This window comes from Tursiops truncatus, chromosome 12 (assembly GCF_011762595.2).
Source record: "Tursiops truncatus isolate mTurTru1 chromosome 12, mTurTru1.mat.Y, whole genome shotgun sequence".
Classification (NCBI taxonomy): Eukaryota; Metazoa; Chordata; class Mammalia; order Artiodactyla; family Delphinidae; genus Tursiops; species Tursiops truncatus.
In genome coordinates this window covers 82,457,923-82,472,577 of record NC_047045.1, presented here as the reverse complement: position 1 = coordinate 82,472,577, position 14,655 = coordinate 82,457,923, and the positions used below count along the sequence as shown (strand labels likewise).

At 47.5% G+C, this 14,655-nt stretch overlaps 1 protein-coding gene across 18 annotated transcripts in view; it reads left to right on the top strand.

Annotated features, from left to right (window-relative positions):
• LOC101328244 (1-acyl-sn-glycerol-3-phosphate acyltransferase delta) overlaps nucleotides 1–14,655 on the top strand; it is a 1,425,233-nt gene that overhangs the window by 1,229,733 nt on the left and 180,845 nt on the right. For 17 of the 18 annotated variants that reach the window (XR_004529329.2, XR_012324969.1, XR_012324970.1 and 14 more), the window contains one exon: nucleotides 1,073–1,156. The exons of the other annotated variant lie outside the window; for it this stretch is intronic. Coding sequence is in view for 13 of the 17 variants with exons in the window: in XM_033867950.2 (XP_033723841.1) it covers nucleotides 1,073–1,156 (84 nt within the window). In the remaining 4 variants the exon portion in view is untranslated. The remainder of the gene's footprint in view (nucleotides 1–1,072; nucleotides 1,157–14,655) is intronic. 18 annotated transcript variants of the gene reach the window in all.

Below are 14,655 nucleotides of genomic sequence, written 5' to 3'. Positions count from 1 at the left end.
GAATTTAATGTCTTTGTGTCAGGAAAGTCCTATTTATTCTGACAAACTGATCAACCTCCAGAGTGTTCCTCTACCATGAAACTGATTTTATATCTCATCCCCGAGCTAATAAGATGTGAAACATTTTCCCTGTCACACCAAGAGATCAGACTTGCTTCCATGAAAAGCAGTGGGGTGAAATCACACAGTGAGCTCTTCTCAATGATTGAAGCATTCAGTTAACAGTTTTTCAACATAAGAACAGAGTGATGGGTCTGAGACGAACCCAAAGATGAGCAGATACATTAAAAAAAAAAAAAAAGCCTTAAGAAAGGACTCTAGGATCCAATTCATTCACTGTTCACCGGATTACCTGTCAGTTCAGGGAAAATTAAAATGTCAGAAATTAAAACCTAGTGGTCTTGGTGATTTGTGTAATGACATCCTGACACATACCCCCTCTCCCACCAACATGAACCTTTAAGGAAAGTTTATATCCCACAAAACGTGGGCTCATTCTCTTTGCTGTGAGAAGAAATAAGCTATAACACTCTGAAAGTGCTGGTGAGAAGAGAGATGGTGACATAGCTGTAGAAGAGGCCTTTTCCTGATAAAATACTTGTCTTTCTTGCTTGTTATGCCCTGAGATTAAAATGATCTTCAGATGAGTTGTTAAAACAGGAAATTGACCATGGGGACAGAGGAGAAGTTTTTTCTGTGGTGGAGACAACGTGAAGGGAAAAACTGTCTTGGGGACTTCCCTGGTGGCTCAGTGGTTAAGAATCCGCCTGCCAATGCAGGGGACACAGGTTTGTACCCCGGTCCGGCAGGATCCCACATGCCGCGGAGCGGCTGGGCCCGTGAGCCATGGCCGCTGAGCCTGCGCGTCTGGAGCCTGTGCTCCGCAACGGGAGAGGCCACAACAGTGAGAGGCCACAGCAGTGAGAGGCCCGCGCACCGCAAAAAAAAAGTAATTTGGCACACACACCATCACCCAAGTAAGAGGCAGGGCTAGAATGAGCTTGGAAAAGAAAAACATGTGACCAGATGCAACCAGCAAGCCCCTCTCTAACCTGCATGTGTTCTCCTGCAGTTCGTCTTTTGCCGGGAGTGTAAGGAACCGTACCACGAAGGTGAATGCAGTGCCCTGTTCGAAGCCTCAGGAACAGTTACTCAGGTAGAGTACCCTCTTCCTTCCTCAAAGCAGGGCTCAGGCTATGGGGATGAGAGCTGTTTCCTGGAGACCATCGAAGGTTCCAATCTGAAAACATCAGGGCCAGCTTAGTAGCCTACAGCCATGGTGATGGGACTCTGGACTCCCCGCCATCAGTCCCTCCAGAACCACTTCCTTCCTCCGGGCGAGCTGTAGACTTCCCAGTGGCCATGTGTGGTGTGTTGGTACTTCCATGAGAGTTTTACCCCAGAGGTAAGTGGATTAGGGATAAGGTATCTTAGCATGATCAGAGGAGTCTTTAGAAAAGAGAGAAAACCACTCAGCAACCTCTCCATCAGGGAAATCAATACTAGCCTCACATTATTTTTTTTCAAAAGTGCCTTTGTTTGAACTCTTTGGTGAAAACTATCTCCATGAATGAAGTGGTAGAAGTATTGCAGTATTATACGATGCAAGGATATCATTGTTATTTTAGCAACATCGTTACCGAACTCAGGTCCAGCTGCTCACCGCTGGAAAATCAATACCCAAGAGGCAGTTGTTGGTAGAAAGGAAAATTGTTTTTAATCGGAAAGCCGGCTCTCTGGGTAGATGGTAGACTCGGTGTCCCCAGAAAACCATGTCTGAAGAGTCTGCTTGGCCATGAAAGTTTTTAAGGAAGTAATCTCAGCTAATCATTGAGATGGGGGGTTAGAGTCGTCACCCCCACCCCCCACGCCCCCACTGCATGCAGGCTTGTTGACTTCTTGTGATCTTTCTTTGGATGCTATCTTGTTCACACAGTCTGTTCACAGAGTTTGTTCAAGAGATTACTGAAAGGGAAGCTAGGGAAGAGATCGGGTCATCGGTTACGTATTCTTCATTTCTGCTTCTTTGATCCATGGAAAGAACCAACAGGTTAGGCAAGGTATTGTGTGATCAAAAGATTTGATAGGTGTGCTCGGGCCAGAGATGAGCAGAGCTTGGGGGCGCCTGGTTTAAAAGTTAGTTACAATGTAGCTTTGCTAAATTGACGAGAAAAGGGGTTTCCTGCAAAGAGCTGCTTAAAATATCATGGACTGTGCTAAACTGTATTTCAGTCTTGATTAGGTAAAGAACATGTTTACTGAGCCTTACTCTCTGAAGTGCTCTATCAGGCTTAGGGAAATGCAAATATATTTTCTTTTATTTATTAATTATGATCAACCAAACCTTAGGGGAAAGGAGTAAAAACTTCAACACAGTTGATGAATTTGCTCATTATTTTTCTCCTGATAGAGATGTTAACAAGGGTATAGACACCAAATCTACCCAGATAAATCCTTTAGTCATTTTATTGACAGGAACCCCATAAATAGACAGAGAAGTTCCAGAACATTTTAATTTCACAGTTGAGAATTTTAAGTATCACGGAACGCTCTAAAATGAGAGCATAAAGAAGTGAATCCCTGTAAGGTATTCTGTGGATGTATTTACTCAGTATTAGCATAACTAAAGAAACATAATGAGTGAATTCAGGTCTTCTCAGCTGCTCCTAAAATACTGACCCTGAGCATTGAGAGATGTAGGGCTGAACTGCATTTCTATGCCACACGCTCTTCCTGTTGACTTATTGTAGCTCTGGGCACTCAGATGCAAGCTCTCTGGGTCCTGATGTCAGGAATAATAATGACCCTGAGACCCGCCCCCTTGCCTCAGGGCCAGAAGGGTTAGACCAGAACAAAGGCTGCTACTGTGGGAGATGGGTGTGATCCAGCAGTTTATACGCATATGTTCATATGACAATAGACCTGGACAAAGCCTTCCAAGAAGGGGTCCCCTAACATCTATTTACTTAAACACAGTAGCAGTAAGGTGAAGAAGAGTGTTGCTTAACCTAAAGCTGTCCAGCGCCTGACGCACTCAATAATCCCCTTCATTCTTCTTTCAAGAGGAACTAACCAACCTTGGTGTTAATGATTAAGGTAGCCCAAATTTAAAAAAAGAAAAGAAACTCAAATATGGGAGAAAGGGAGTTAGAGCTGGCCTTGAGTACAGATGACCAGTATCAAGGGGCCTGTGTCTGCACACACCATCAATCAGCAGGTGTTAAATCGAGCATTTCTACTGGCCAGACATCCTGCTAGACTCTCTGAAGAAATGTAGATAAGTACATTTATCTTCAGAGGGGAGCCACAGGGGAGACTTACAGGAAAATAGATAATGATCATAATATGCTAAAACAAAGTTTAGTGAATATAGCTTTGTACAGTGTTTCCCTAGGAAAGTCATGGAGGGTGGGTCAGTTTGTCAAGAAAACGGTGGGGTAGGGATGACAGGGAACATTCCAGCAGAGGGCACTGAATGGACAAAGGTACAGAGGCAAGATTCTCTCCAGCTACCCTGTGCTCTGTCCATCCCTACATCCCCAGGCTCAAGACAGTATCTGGTGCACAGACATTTAGTGGATGTTTGTTAAGTGATGGTGGTGTCGACTGAAGAAAAACACACAACCTAAAAGTTGTGAGTTAAGTTTATTTGAGGACCTTACTGAGGACTCTAGCCGGGAGACAGCCTCTCAGCTCTGAAGAGGTAATGGAGGAGCCAGGATATATAGGAGTTTGTGCTGAAAAAAAACAAACAACAACAACAAAAAAACATGTAGTCAAACATCAAAAGATTACTGCTAATCAAACAAAGCAGACCTCTCAAGTTAATGATTTTAGTGCTTTTCTATGTATGGGAAGCTACAAGAGTCCGGGCTCTGAAATTATTCCTTCGATATGCATCTTAACTACCTAGGGCCAGTATCCAGAACACAGAACGTTTCCTGATTTTCTGCGTCCTGAATTCCCCTCAAGGTCTACTGTGTGGGCAGCTGCAGTGGCCAGTGGCTTGATTTCGGGCAACATTTGCTCTTTGCTGGCATGGCAGGCAACACTCCCTTTCCACAGTGGCATCTATAAAGAAAAAGACATTCTTTCATTCATTCAATAGTATTAAACACCTGTAGTGGGTTAGGCTTGTTTCTAGGCTCTGGGGCTTAAGGCCCTGCTCTCATGGAGTTTATGTTCCTTTCTTAGATGCCACAAGGCTTCTAATTGCACACACAATATGATAGGGATTCAGAGGAGGGCTCTTTAATTCAAGACAGGGTTATCCAAGAGAGAATTCAGGAAGAGACGGCCCTGCAACAAGACCTCTCTGAAATGAGCCTCCTTCCGGCCTAGAGCTCGGATAACTGCACCAGCCTCACAGTTCTCTTATTTGAAAAAAAGCGAATGGACCCGCCAAACTGGAAAAGTCTGCTGGGTCACTACTGCCTGAGAACAGAAGGCAACTGGCGTTTGGGGGTTTTGCTGCCATCTTTTCCTAAGTCTCTGATCCATTCAGGGTCCTCAGAAGAGACTGTAACTGAGGGGTCGTGGATGACCTACAGTGGTGGGGAAGGGTCGCAAGAACCAAAATCGATGTGGAGGGCCTAGGAGTCCAGCATGGGAGAACCATGACTGCGCCAGGCCTGAAGGGACAAGAGGAGGAAATGGCGTAACACGGGGACCAACCTCAAGAGCTGGAACCATGGAGGAGCTCTGACAGGAGGTGTAATCGTGGAGAGTCCAGCGTTGCCAGAAGCAGACCCAAAGCCGGAGGGGAGTGAGGACCAACACCTTGACTTCTCCCACTCACCCTCTGGTCTCTTGCAAACGTCTCCCATTGGCCACACCCAACTGAAAGCCAGCCATAAGGGACCCAAGGGACACAGCCCACCGGATTCAGCCTTCCACTTCCTTCCTCACACAGAGCAGAGGAGAGAAAAGAACACAGAATAACCAGTATATCCTTTATGGACTGGTTTACCACGTCTCTGGTTTCCTCATTTCAACAAGAGCTACTCTTGGACACGGAGAAGGATGAACCCAACAAGCTATTTCATCAACCTGAAAGAGCCAATTCTGTTTGGCAAGAGAATGAAGGATTTTTTATTTTCATAGAGCCAGTTTATTTTCTGTTCCCTACATTTCTCCCAAACAGCAGTGATCTCCAAATGGATGACCTCTGCAATCCCACTTAACTGAAATATTTGAAGGGGTGGCACTCCACACACCTAACAGTAAAAGTCTAATCACAGCCTCCCTTCCTGGAACAGAAGGCTTCAGGTGCATCCTCGTGTCTGAATTTTGCTAAGACATCAAAATGCCCGCATTAGCCTTCTTCAAATTTCCTTTCAATTCAATTCATTTGTAAGGTTTTTCCTTTCAGCCGTCTGTGGCTACTCTCCACTGTTCTCGCTCTAAAGCTGAGCAGTTTCTGACATTATCCAGCCAGACAAGCCCATGTCTCCCAGGGCCCAATCAGGATTTTCCCATAAGTTAAGCTGCTTGACCCTAATCTTAATGCATTTTTTGATTAATGCAACTTTTTTTTAAAAAAGCAAACTCAAAAATTGGTTTTAAATTGGTTTTAAAATATTGAACAAGCTTGCAGTTGGAACTGCTGGGGGTTTGGGGAATCAGTGACAGAAGATCAATCCGTCACGGGCTAATGAGAGTCCAGCCCCATTTGCTGCTTCTTGCTGGAGCCGGGTTGTTCTCCTGCACGTATTCCCCCTGGAGGCTTTCTAATAAGTAAACACTTGCTCTTGTAAACCACATAAATTGATTCATTCTCCCAGGGCTTCTAAGTAGTTGACATGACTCCTCCTATTCCACAAGAAGGCAACAGAGACCTCCAGAGTTTTCATGCTGTTGTCCAGAACCACAAAGGAGATTATTCTCATTGGCTACACCTGATCAGAGTAGTTTGGGAACAGTGACTGCTCTCTCTGATGAATAAATCCGCAGCATCTAACGGGAGTGTGCCGCCCCTGCCTGCCTGGTGTCTGCTTGACCTCCAAGACCCAGATCGTAAGACAGGTCCTCCAGGAGGCCGCCTGCCCACCCCACTACCTCCTCCAAGCTCTCAGACTACGCCACATACCTCTGCTGTACATTCTTCACAGGGAAATGTTGTTTCCCTATATCTTCACTAAAATTCTGAACTTTCTTAGTGCAAGGTTTGTGCCTGTTTTGTCTTTATAACCCCCAGTGCCTAGCACGTAGGGACACTCATTAAATGTTAGTGACAGCTCCCGCTTTCCTCGCCATACATCTGTCCTCACCGTGAGGCTGGGAGAGCACGCTACAGGAATGCGTGGGGAGGAGTAGATCAAGATGGTGACATGGGGGCTTCCCTGGTGGCGCAGTGGTTGAGAGTCCGCCTGCCGATGCAGGGACACGGGTTCATGCCCCGGTCCGGGAAGATCCCACATGCCGCGGAGTGGCTGGGCCCGTGAGCCATGGCCGCTGAGCCTGCGCGTCCGGAGCCTGTGCTCCGCAACGGGAGAGGCCACAACAGTGAGAGGCCCGCGTACCACAAAAAAAAAAGGAAAAAAAAAAATTGGACTAAATCTTCTCAAATCCTGCCACTACTTTATCAAATCAGTTTAGGTAATAATCTAAATCATTTGTTGTCACCTCAGCCATCTTCACAGCTTCTTCACCAGGAGTAAATTCCACCTCCAGAAACAACTTTATGGGAATTCCCTGGTGGTCCAGTGGTTAGGCCTCGGCGCTTTCACTGCCAGCCAGGGAACAAAGATCCTGCAAGCCGCACAGCCAAGAAGAAGAAAAGAAACAACTTTATTTGCTCATCCCTAAGAAGCAAGTTCTTATCCATAAAGTGTTATCATGAGACTGCAGCAAGTCAGTCACATCTTCAGGCTCCACTTCTAATTCTAGTTCTCTTGCTATTTCCACCACATCTGCAGTTATTTTCTTCACTGAAGTCTTGAACCCCTCAAAGTCACCCACGAGTATTGGAATCAAACTCCTGTTAATGTTGATATTTTGACCTCTTCCAATGAGTCATGAATGTTCTTCATGGCATCTGAAATGGTGAATCCTTTCCAGAGGTCTTCAATATGTTAGACCTGCGCGGTCTCCTAGGAGTTTCGACTCGCCCAGGAAACAACAAGAGTCGGAAGTCGATGCAAAACGCAAGAGGTTTATTGAAGGCCGATGCACCGGGGTTCCTTGGTCCTCACGCAGGAGGTCGAAGAAGGAACCCTTTTGGGCGCGAATATGTCAGTTTTATAGGTTCCCACTTCCCCGTATGTAAATTATAGATTTGGTTGTGTTCTCCTGCTGATTGGTCCCGGCTTAGGCTCGGACCAGAGAGGGAACTTGTCCCCAGCTGCCTGATTGGTCTTTGACAGACACCTTTTTTACATTTTGTTATCTCCCTCCTTCTCGGAAGGGGGCCGGACATCCTGGAAATTCACCCATTGTCTAAGAAGCCCCTATTGTCTGGAGAGTTCTTAATCATTAGCTGGAACAATGTCCCTCGAGTCCCACAAATATACTTTGCCAAGATCCACCAGAGGAATCACTATCTATGGCAGGTATAGCCTTATGAAATGTATTTCTTAAATAATAAGAATTGAAAGTCAAAATGACTCTTTGATCCATGGACTGCAAGATGGGTGTTGTGTCAGCAGGCATGAAAACAGCATGAATCTCATTGTACTTCTCCATCAGAGCTCTTGGGTGACCAGGTGCATTGTCAGTGAGCAGTAATATCTTGAAAGGAACCTTTTTTTCTGAGCAGTAGGTCTCAACTATGGGCTTAAAATATTCAGTAAACTATGTTGTAAACAGATGTGCTGTCATCCGGGCTTTGTCGTTCTGTTTATAGAGCACAGGCAGAGTAGACTGAGCATAATTCTTAAGGGTCCCAGGATTTGGGGAACGGTAAACGAGCATTAGATTCAACTTAAAGTCGCCAGGTGCATTCGCCCCTAACAAGAAAGTCAGCCTGTCCTTTGACGCTTTGAAGCCAGGCATTGACTTCTAACTCTGAAAGTCCTAGATGGCATCTTCTTCCAAGATGAGACTATTTCATCTGCTGTTCAGCGTAGCATGAATTATCTCAGCTGGATCTTCTCGATAACTTGCTGCAGCGTCTCCATCAGCACTTTCTGCTTCACCTTGTGCTCTGATGTGATGGAGACGGCTTGTTTCCTTAACCCTCATGAGCCAACCTCTGCCAGCTTCAGACATTTCTTCTGCAGCTTCCTCACCTCTCTCAGCCTTCACAGAACTGAAGAGAGTCAGGGCCTTTCTCTGGATTGGGCTTTGGTTTAAGGGAATGTTGTGGCTGATTTGATCTGTCCAGACCCCTCAAACTTTCTTCATATCAGCAGTAAGGCTATTGCACTTTCTTATCGTTCATGTGTCCACTGGGGCAGCAGTTTAAATTTCCTTCAAGAGCTTTTCCTTTGCGTTCACAGCTTGACAAAACGTTTGGTGCAAGAGGCCTGGCTTTCAGCCTGTGTCGGCCTTGGACACGCCTTCCTCGCCGAGCTTAATCACTTCTAGCTTTTGATTTAAAGCGAGAGACTTACAACACTTCCTTTCATTTGAACACTTAGAGGACACTGTAGGGTTATTAATTGGCCTGATTTCAATATTGTTGTGTCTCAGGGAATAAGGAGGCCCAAGGAGAGGGGGAGAGACACAGGGGAGTGCCCGGTCTGTGGAGCAGTCAGAGCACACACAACATTTATCGCTTAAGTTGGAAGTCTTATATGGGCGCGGTTCATGGGGCCTCAAAAAAGTTACAATAGTAACATCAAAGGTCACTGATCACAGATCACCGTGATAAATACACTAATGATGGAAAAGTTTGAATTACTGTGAGACAAATGTGACAAAATGTGTGACAAATGTGACAAAATGTGACAAAAAGTGACACAAAGACACGAAGTGAGCCAATGCTATTGGGAAAGTGGCGCTGACAGACTTGCTTGAGGCACAGTTGCCACAAACTTTCAATCTGTAAAAAGCACAGTATCTGTGAAGTGCAACAAAGGGAAGCACAATACAATGAGGTATGCCTGTACGGCTATACGCTGTACAGCCACAGGGATCCAGAGATTAGCTGAGTGACTCCTCTACACCAGACAAAGGAGAAAATAGCCACCTTGAAACAGGAACCCCAACTCTCAACTTCTCCTAGAGGCGCAAAGGGTTTGGACCTCACATCTAGGGCCCCAGCTGTTAAGATTCCCACCAGAAGGCCTGGCTCCCACAACAGCTAGCTCTGAAAACCAACAGGGCTTGTGTCCATGAGACCCATAAGACTGTAGCAAACAAAGAAGTGATTCTTAACAGACGCACAAGCACTCACCATGGCTATCCCCCCAGGGCTTAGCAGGGGCTACTCCTCATTGCTGTGGCTTCTCTTGTTGCGGAGCACGGGCTCTAGTCTAGGTAAACAGGCTTCAGTAGTTATGGCACGTGGGCTCAGTAGTTGTGGCTTGCGTACTTAGTTGCTCCTCGGCATGTGGGATCTTCCCGGACCAGGCGTCGAACCCGTGTTCCCTGCACTGGCAGGCGGATTCTTAACCACTGCGCCACCAGGGAAGTCCCTGTGTCAGTAATCTTTTGATTCATAAGAGAAAATAAGATTCCCACAATAAACCACTGTTCCCTCCTTCAGCCTCCTAAATTAGAAGAATAAAACCACCATTTTGCCCAGGGAAAGATAATCATAATTTACCCTTGTGTAGTACTTGGTTACAAAGCACTTTCAAATACACCATCACATGTTGAGCCTCATGACAACTTTTTGCAGTAGATTTAGATGACAGGCAAGGTAGGAGGAGGGAGAGTGACCTGCCAGGAGCCAGAGAGTTGATCATCACCAGATCAATAGTGCCTACTGGTGTCACTCTGCATTTTGAAAAAGGGAGACGTGCAGGTTAATGCTGGCTGTCCCAGGGTGGCAAACTTAAATGCTAACAGGCACCAGTAATATAAACAAGCCGAGTAGGCTGGATTAAGCTTACAGGCCTCTCAACGTTTTGAGTGTAAAGATACAGTACACTTCTCGTCTAACTTTCCTATTTCAACAAAGAGAACAGCAGCAGAATAGCACATCAAAGCACTAGCCTGCAAGAACAGTTACACACGGACCGCGATGGAGTCTGTGCCAGGCCAGGGTGCGCATAGCTTGTCAGTGCCACACGGCTGCGCCCCTCAGGTCAGTTGTTACCAGGCAGAGATGAGGGACCCATGTCACCAGATCTCCCCAACTGATTTTTTAAGGTTTGAGTAGCTTGAAATCCATGTGTTTATGTTAAATATCCTTATTTTTAAAGGTCAAGAACTAACTTAAAAAAAAATGTAAACATCTGTCCATAGGTGGAATTGTGTCTGCAGACTCTGTGTTCCATGACTTTGAACCTTATTTCTGCTAAGTCTGAATTTCTTATAATCAATTAAAAGAAGGAAAATAGAGAGATTCAGTAAACATTTATGTACCTACTACGCACCGTGCACAGTACTCGGTATTTTGGATACAGCATTAAACATAGACCAGCCTCTGATCTCATGAGGTTGATAATCTAGTGACATAGAAAAACATCTTAACAAGTAATTAAAATATTTACGTGCCAACAGCCACAAAAGGGGACGCTCAGGAAGCTATGACATCCAGGCTTCTAAGAGATTTAAAGAACTGTTCACAGGAAGAAATGAAATCTAATGCCTAAAAAATGAACTGTCCAGGCAAGGATGGCACGAAGGGCGCTTTAGGCAGAGGGACAAGATATGCAGAGTTCTAGAGATGAGAGAGAATGGCATACTCAGAGAAACGAGGGAAGCTCAGTGTGACTGTTGTATAAGTGTTGGTGGCGGTAGCCATAGTAGGCAGCGCTCAGCAAATAAAGTCTTATGAGTCAGGTTACGGAGGTTAGAGTTAAGGGCAGTGAGAAGGCATTAAAGGATTTTAATGAGATTGACATCATCAGATTGATGTTTTTGAAAGATCACCAGCTGTCATAGGAAAAACAGGAGGGAATCGTAATAGGTCGTGTTTTTAGGAAGCCAACTCTGAGACCCTTGAGGTTTGAGTGCAGGTACGGGAGGGCACTTTGGGGACTAGCTCTGTGCAGGGTGACGGCAAAGGGAGGGGGTGAGCTGCTGTACAGCTGCAGCAGGGGCCTCAGCCAGTCCTGTAAGGAGCTCTGGGGCTAGGATGGTCCTTCAGATTTGCTCTGCATCAAGCGGGGCAGGAGGGCAGGGGTTTACACCCCCTCACATAGACCAGTCTTTGGCTGTGAGCTCCCCCGACCCAGGAGGGAGCAGGACCTTGGGGGAAGAAGCCGCCTGCTTCAGCTGAGGGCAATCCCTGGATAGAGACTTAGCCGAGAGCTGTGTGTTGCCAACATACCCAGCGGCCGGGGAAATAGTTGCTCTGGCCAGTTTCACAGCACTCACTAAAGTCCGCCCCTTGCACTGCTGAGAGAATGAGGAAGAGACCACGGAGGTTTGCAAGAGGGAAGTAAGCGGGCTGAACGACAGCTCACACCCCTGCAGCTGGGCTGCGGGTTGTCACTGTTTCGCCCTCACCCTCAGGCAAGCACCTCTAGGTTATCCCTGATGGGTCCAAACCCCTGCCTACCTGCCTTTCTAAAGCCATGACTACTGAGCGTGACCATTTGCTATCCAGATTAGGCAGGAGAGCACCACGGGATGCCACAGTGAATCACCTGGGTGCCAACCGTATTCCTCCTCCCTCCATTCCATAGCTGCAGCCCTACCTTTTCCTAATGGTCACTTATCCCTGCCAGAAAGGTGACTCCTTTCCTTGCCTGCCAGTCTCTGGGTAAACACATAAGGTGACCAAATGGCAGCTGTAGCTTGAAGTTTCATAGAATTCTTGGTGTGTTCCCTGGTAGAAGCATCTTCCCTGTGGAAACCAGAGCCTCTGTATCTGCAAGGCTCCAAGTTGCCCAGGTAGAGCACAGATTCCCAGGTGGGTCACTGAGAGTAATAATAAGTGGGGCTTACATTCCTACTCCCACCATCGTATTCTACCTGTTGGAGACACGGTATCGTACTGTGTTTTTTAGAGTGTAAATCTCATCTTGAAGAATAGCACCTCAGGGTGGGAGGGAGACGCAAGAGGGAGAAGATATGAGGATATATGATTCACTTTATTATACAGAAGAAACTAAGACACCATTGTAAAGCAATTATACTCCAATAATGTTAAAAAATAATAATAATAAACTTTTTAAAAATAAAAGAATAGCACCTCATCTCCACTTACTGCTGGAGATGTAGGAGCTCCAGCTGCATCCTGAAAGGCAGGCCGATCACTAGGTCAGATCAGCAGCTTCTGGGTGATAGGATATGTGACAGGACCAGTGTGCACTATGGTCACGTGCCCTCTGTGACACGCCCTTTGCTAGAAAGTGGGTTTCCTTAGTCCAGTGTGATGTTATACAAGATCCCGTAAGCCTTCAGATGGTGGTTCTGTCTGAGGCTCTGTTGTCAAGAAAGGCAAACCCATACCTAGAATAGGAGTCAGTTCCTGTCAAGATGGAATTTTTACCTCTCCCGGTAAAAATATAATCAACTTGACATGAGCAGGCAGATCGTCCTCCCTGAAGGATGTGCCGTACTAGGGACCTAATGTTGCCGGCACGTTGGACATTGGCAGTGGCAGTAGCTACCTCAGACTTGGCAAGTGAAAGCCGAAGCTATAGGATGCGAGCAGAGCTGCCATCTTGCCCCCGTGATTGCTCCGTTCAGGAGCCCATTGACGAGCACTGGTGTGGCTGGCTGACGTCAACTGACTGGACCATTCTACTTACTCGTTGAAGGCCCCTTTCTGTGGCCGATGCTCTCCTGTGGGCGTTAATATGTTGTGTATTTCATGCCCGCTCTCACAATTCTATCCACGTGCCTTTTATGCAGACCTCGTGCCTTTTATGCAGACTTCCTTGTCTTCTTTGTCCTCATCCTGGATGCGCCACCTTCCTCTCGTGAAGGATTGCAGCTGACGCTCCAGCTGCGTGGGGCTCAGGAGCATGCTGGGAGCTTTTTCCAAACAGCGCCGCTCAGGACTCTAGACATTGCCATTGTGATTCTCTTACTGGCTTGCAATAAACTCCACGCGACATCTTTTCCCACCACACACACCTTGAATACCGTGGGGTCTGCCTATTTGTATGGCCCCAGAGACAGGACTGCTTGCACTGGAGCCAACCCAGGGCACAGCCCTTTGCAGCTCTGACACCACTCAAAGCTTCCAGGGCTCGTGTCCCACAGGGAATGGCCTCTTCTCTGGCAGCCAGCTGGCAAGTGTTCAACTCTGTCCCCTGCCCCATCGTATGGTCTGCGTCCTAGGACCACTACTGGTACCAGCTGTCGTAGGTCACGTTCCCAGGGAAACCGCCTCTGAGTCTGGCAGACAGGGGGTGTCTGTGGGCGTGCTCTCAGGAATGACACCTTAGGAAGAGAGGGAAGCAGGACAGAGCGGAGGGAGAAGCTGAAGCGATGCCGTTACAACGGGAGATGAGGGGAGCTAGAGGCGGGCCGGCTCTTGAGAGCTGTCTCACCCTGCGTGCGGGGCTGGAGGCCGAACTTTAGCCCCCGTCCATCCATACGTCAGCTGGTCATTGGGTGTGCGTTGTCCCCACCTCCACAAGGAATGAGGCAGTGCTTTGACTTAGGGAAAGTCCTGTGTAGCATCTCAGCAGAGATGCAGCTAAAATTGCCCGCAGCTGGGGAAATCAGTACCCAAGGTGGGGCAGGGCTGCGGTGCAGCTAAGGATCACCAGCAGAGTCAAGACGAGAGACTCATCGGGGTGCTGACAAGGGCAGCGGGGATACAGAGGGGTGGTGGGTCTGAGGCAGGATCCAGACCTTGGCAATGAATTAGAGGACAGGATGAGAGCAGTAATGAGTTAATGTCAATGCTCAAATTTCCACCTTGGGTGAACTTGGGTGGGTAACAGTGCCATTCACTGGGAGAGGAAACACAGGGACAGAAGCAAGGTGCTCCGGGAGAGATGACGAGTTCACTCTGGACATCTCAGCAGAGGTGCTCGGCGGGTAAAGGAGTAGATGCGTAGACCACCTCAGAGGGAAGCCTTGGCTGATAAAGACACCGATTAATCATCTCCAATTGATCGCCCCTCACCCAGGACCCCTACCTCAACCTCCCCGGTTCTACCACTGGAGGCTGAGGGACGTGCCTGCCCTGGAGAAGGAGAGCAAAGCAGCGATGGCCCAGGAGGACTGGATTCCTGGGTGTGTTGGCTGACTCACTGCAGACTTATCTTCTGGCCATTTACTGCTGTTCACACAGGTGCAGCCCCAGAATCGGGAGACGGGGGGAATTTATTATCCCCAGAGGTCTAGGTCCACAGTTACTTGGGAGTGTAGCTCCTGAATCGCCTGTTGGTTTAGGTAATGCGGCTTTATCAGTGCACTTCGCTCAGATCCTTGACCCTGGATGTGTAGGGTGGCAGACGTGCAGACACGTAGTGACGGTGCTAGAGCCCAGGAAACGCAGGCGCATCGTCCGCCTGTCGTCCAATAGGAAGGAGGAGAACGGGTGCAGAAGACAACACCGGAGCTTCTGTAGTGCCTTCCCCAAGCATTTGGTCTGTTGGCCCTGGGGGAGCAGAAATGGCCCTGGGCTACTGCTCA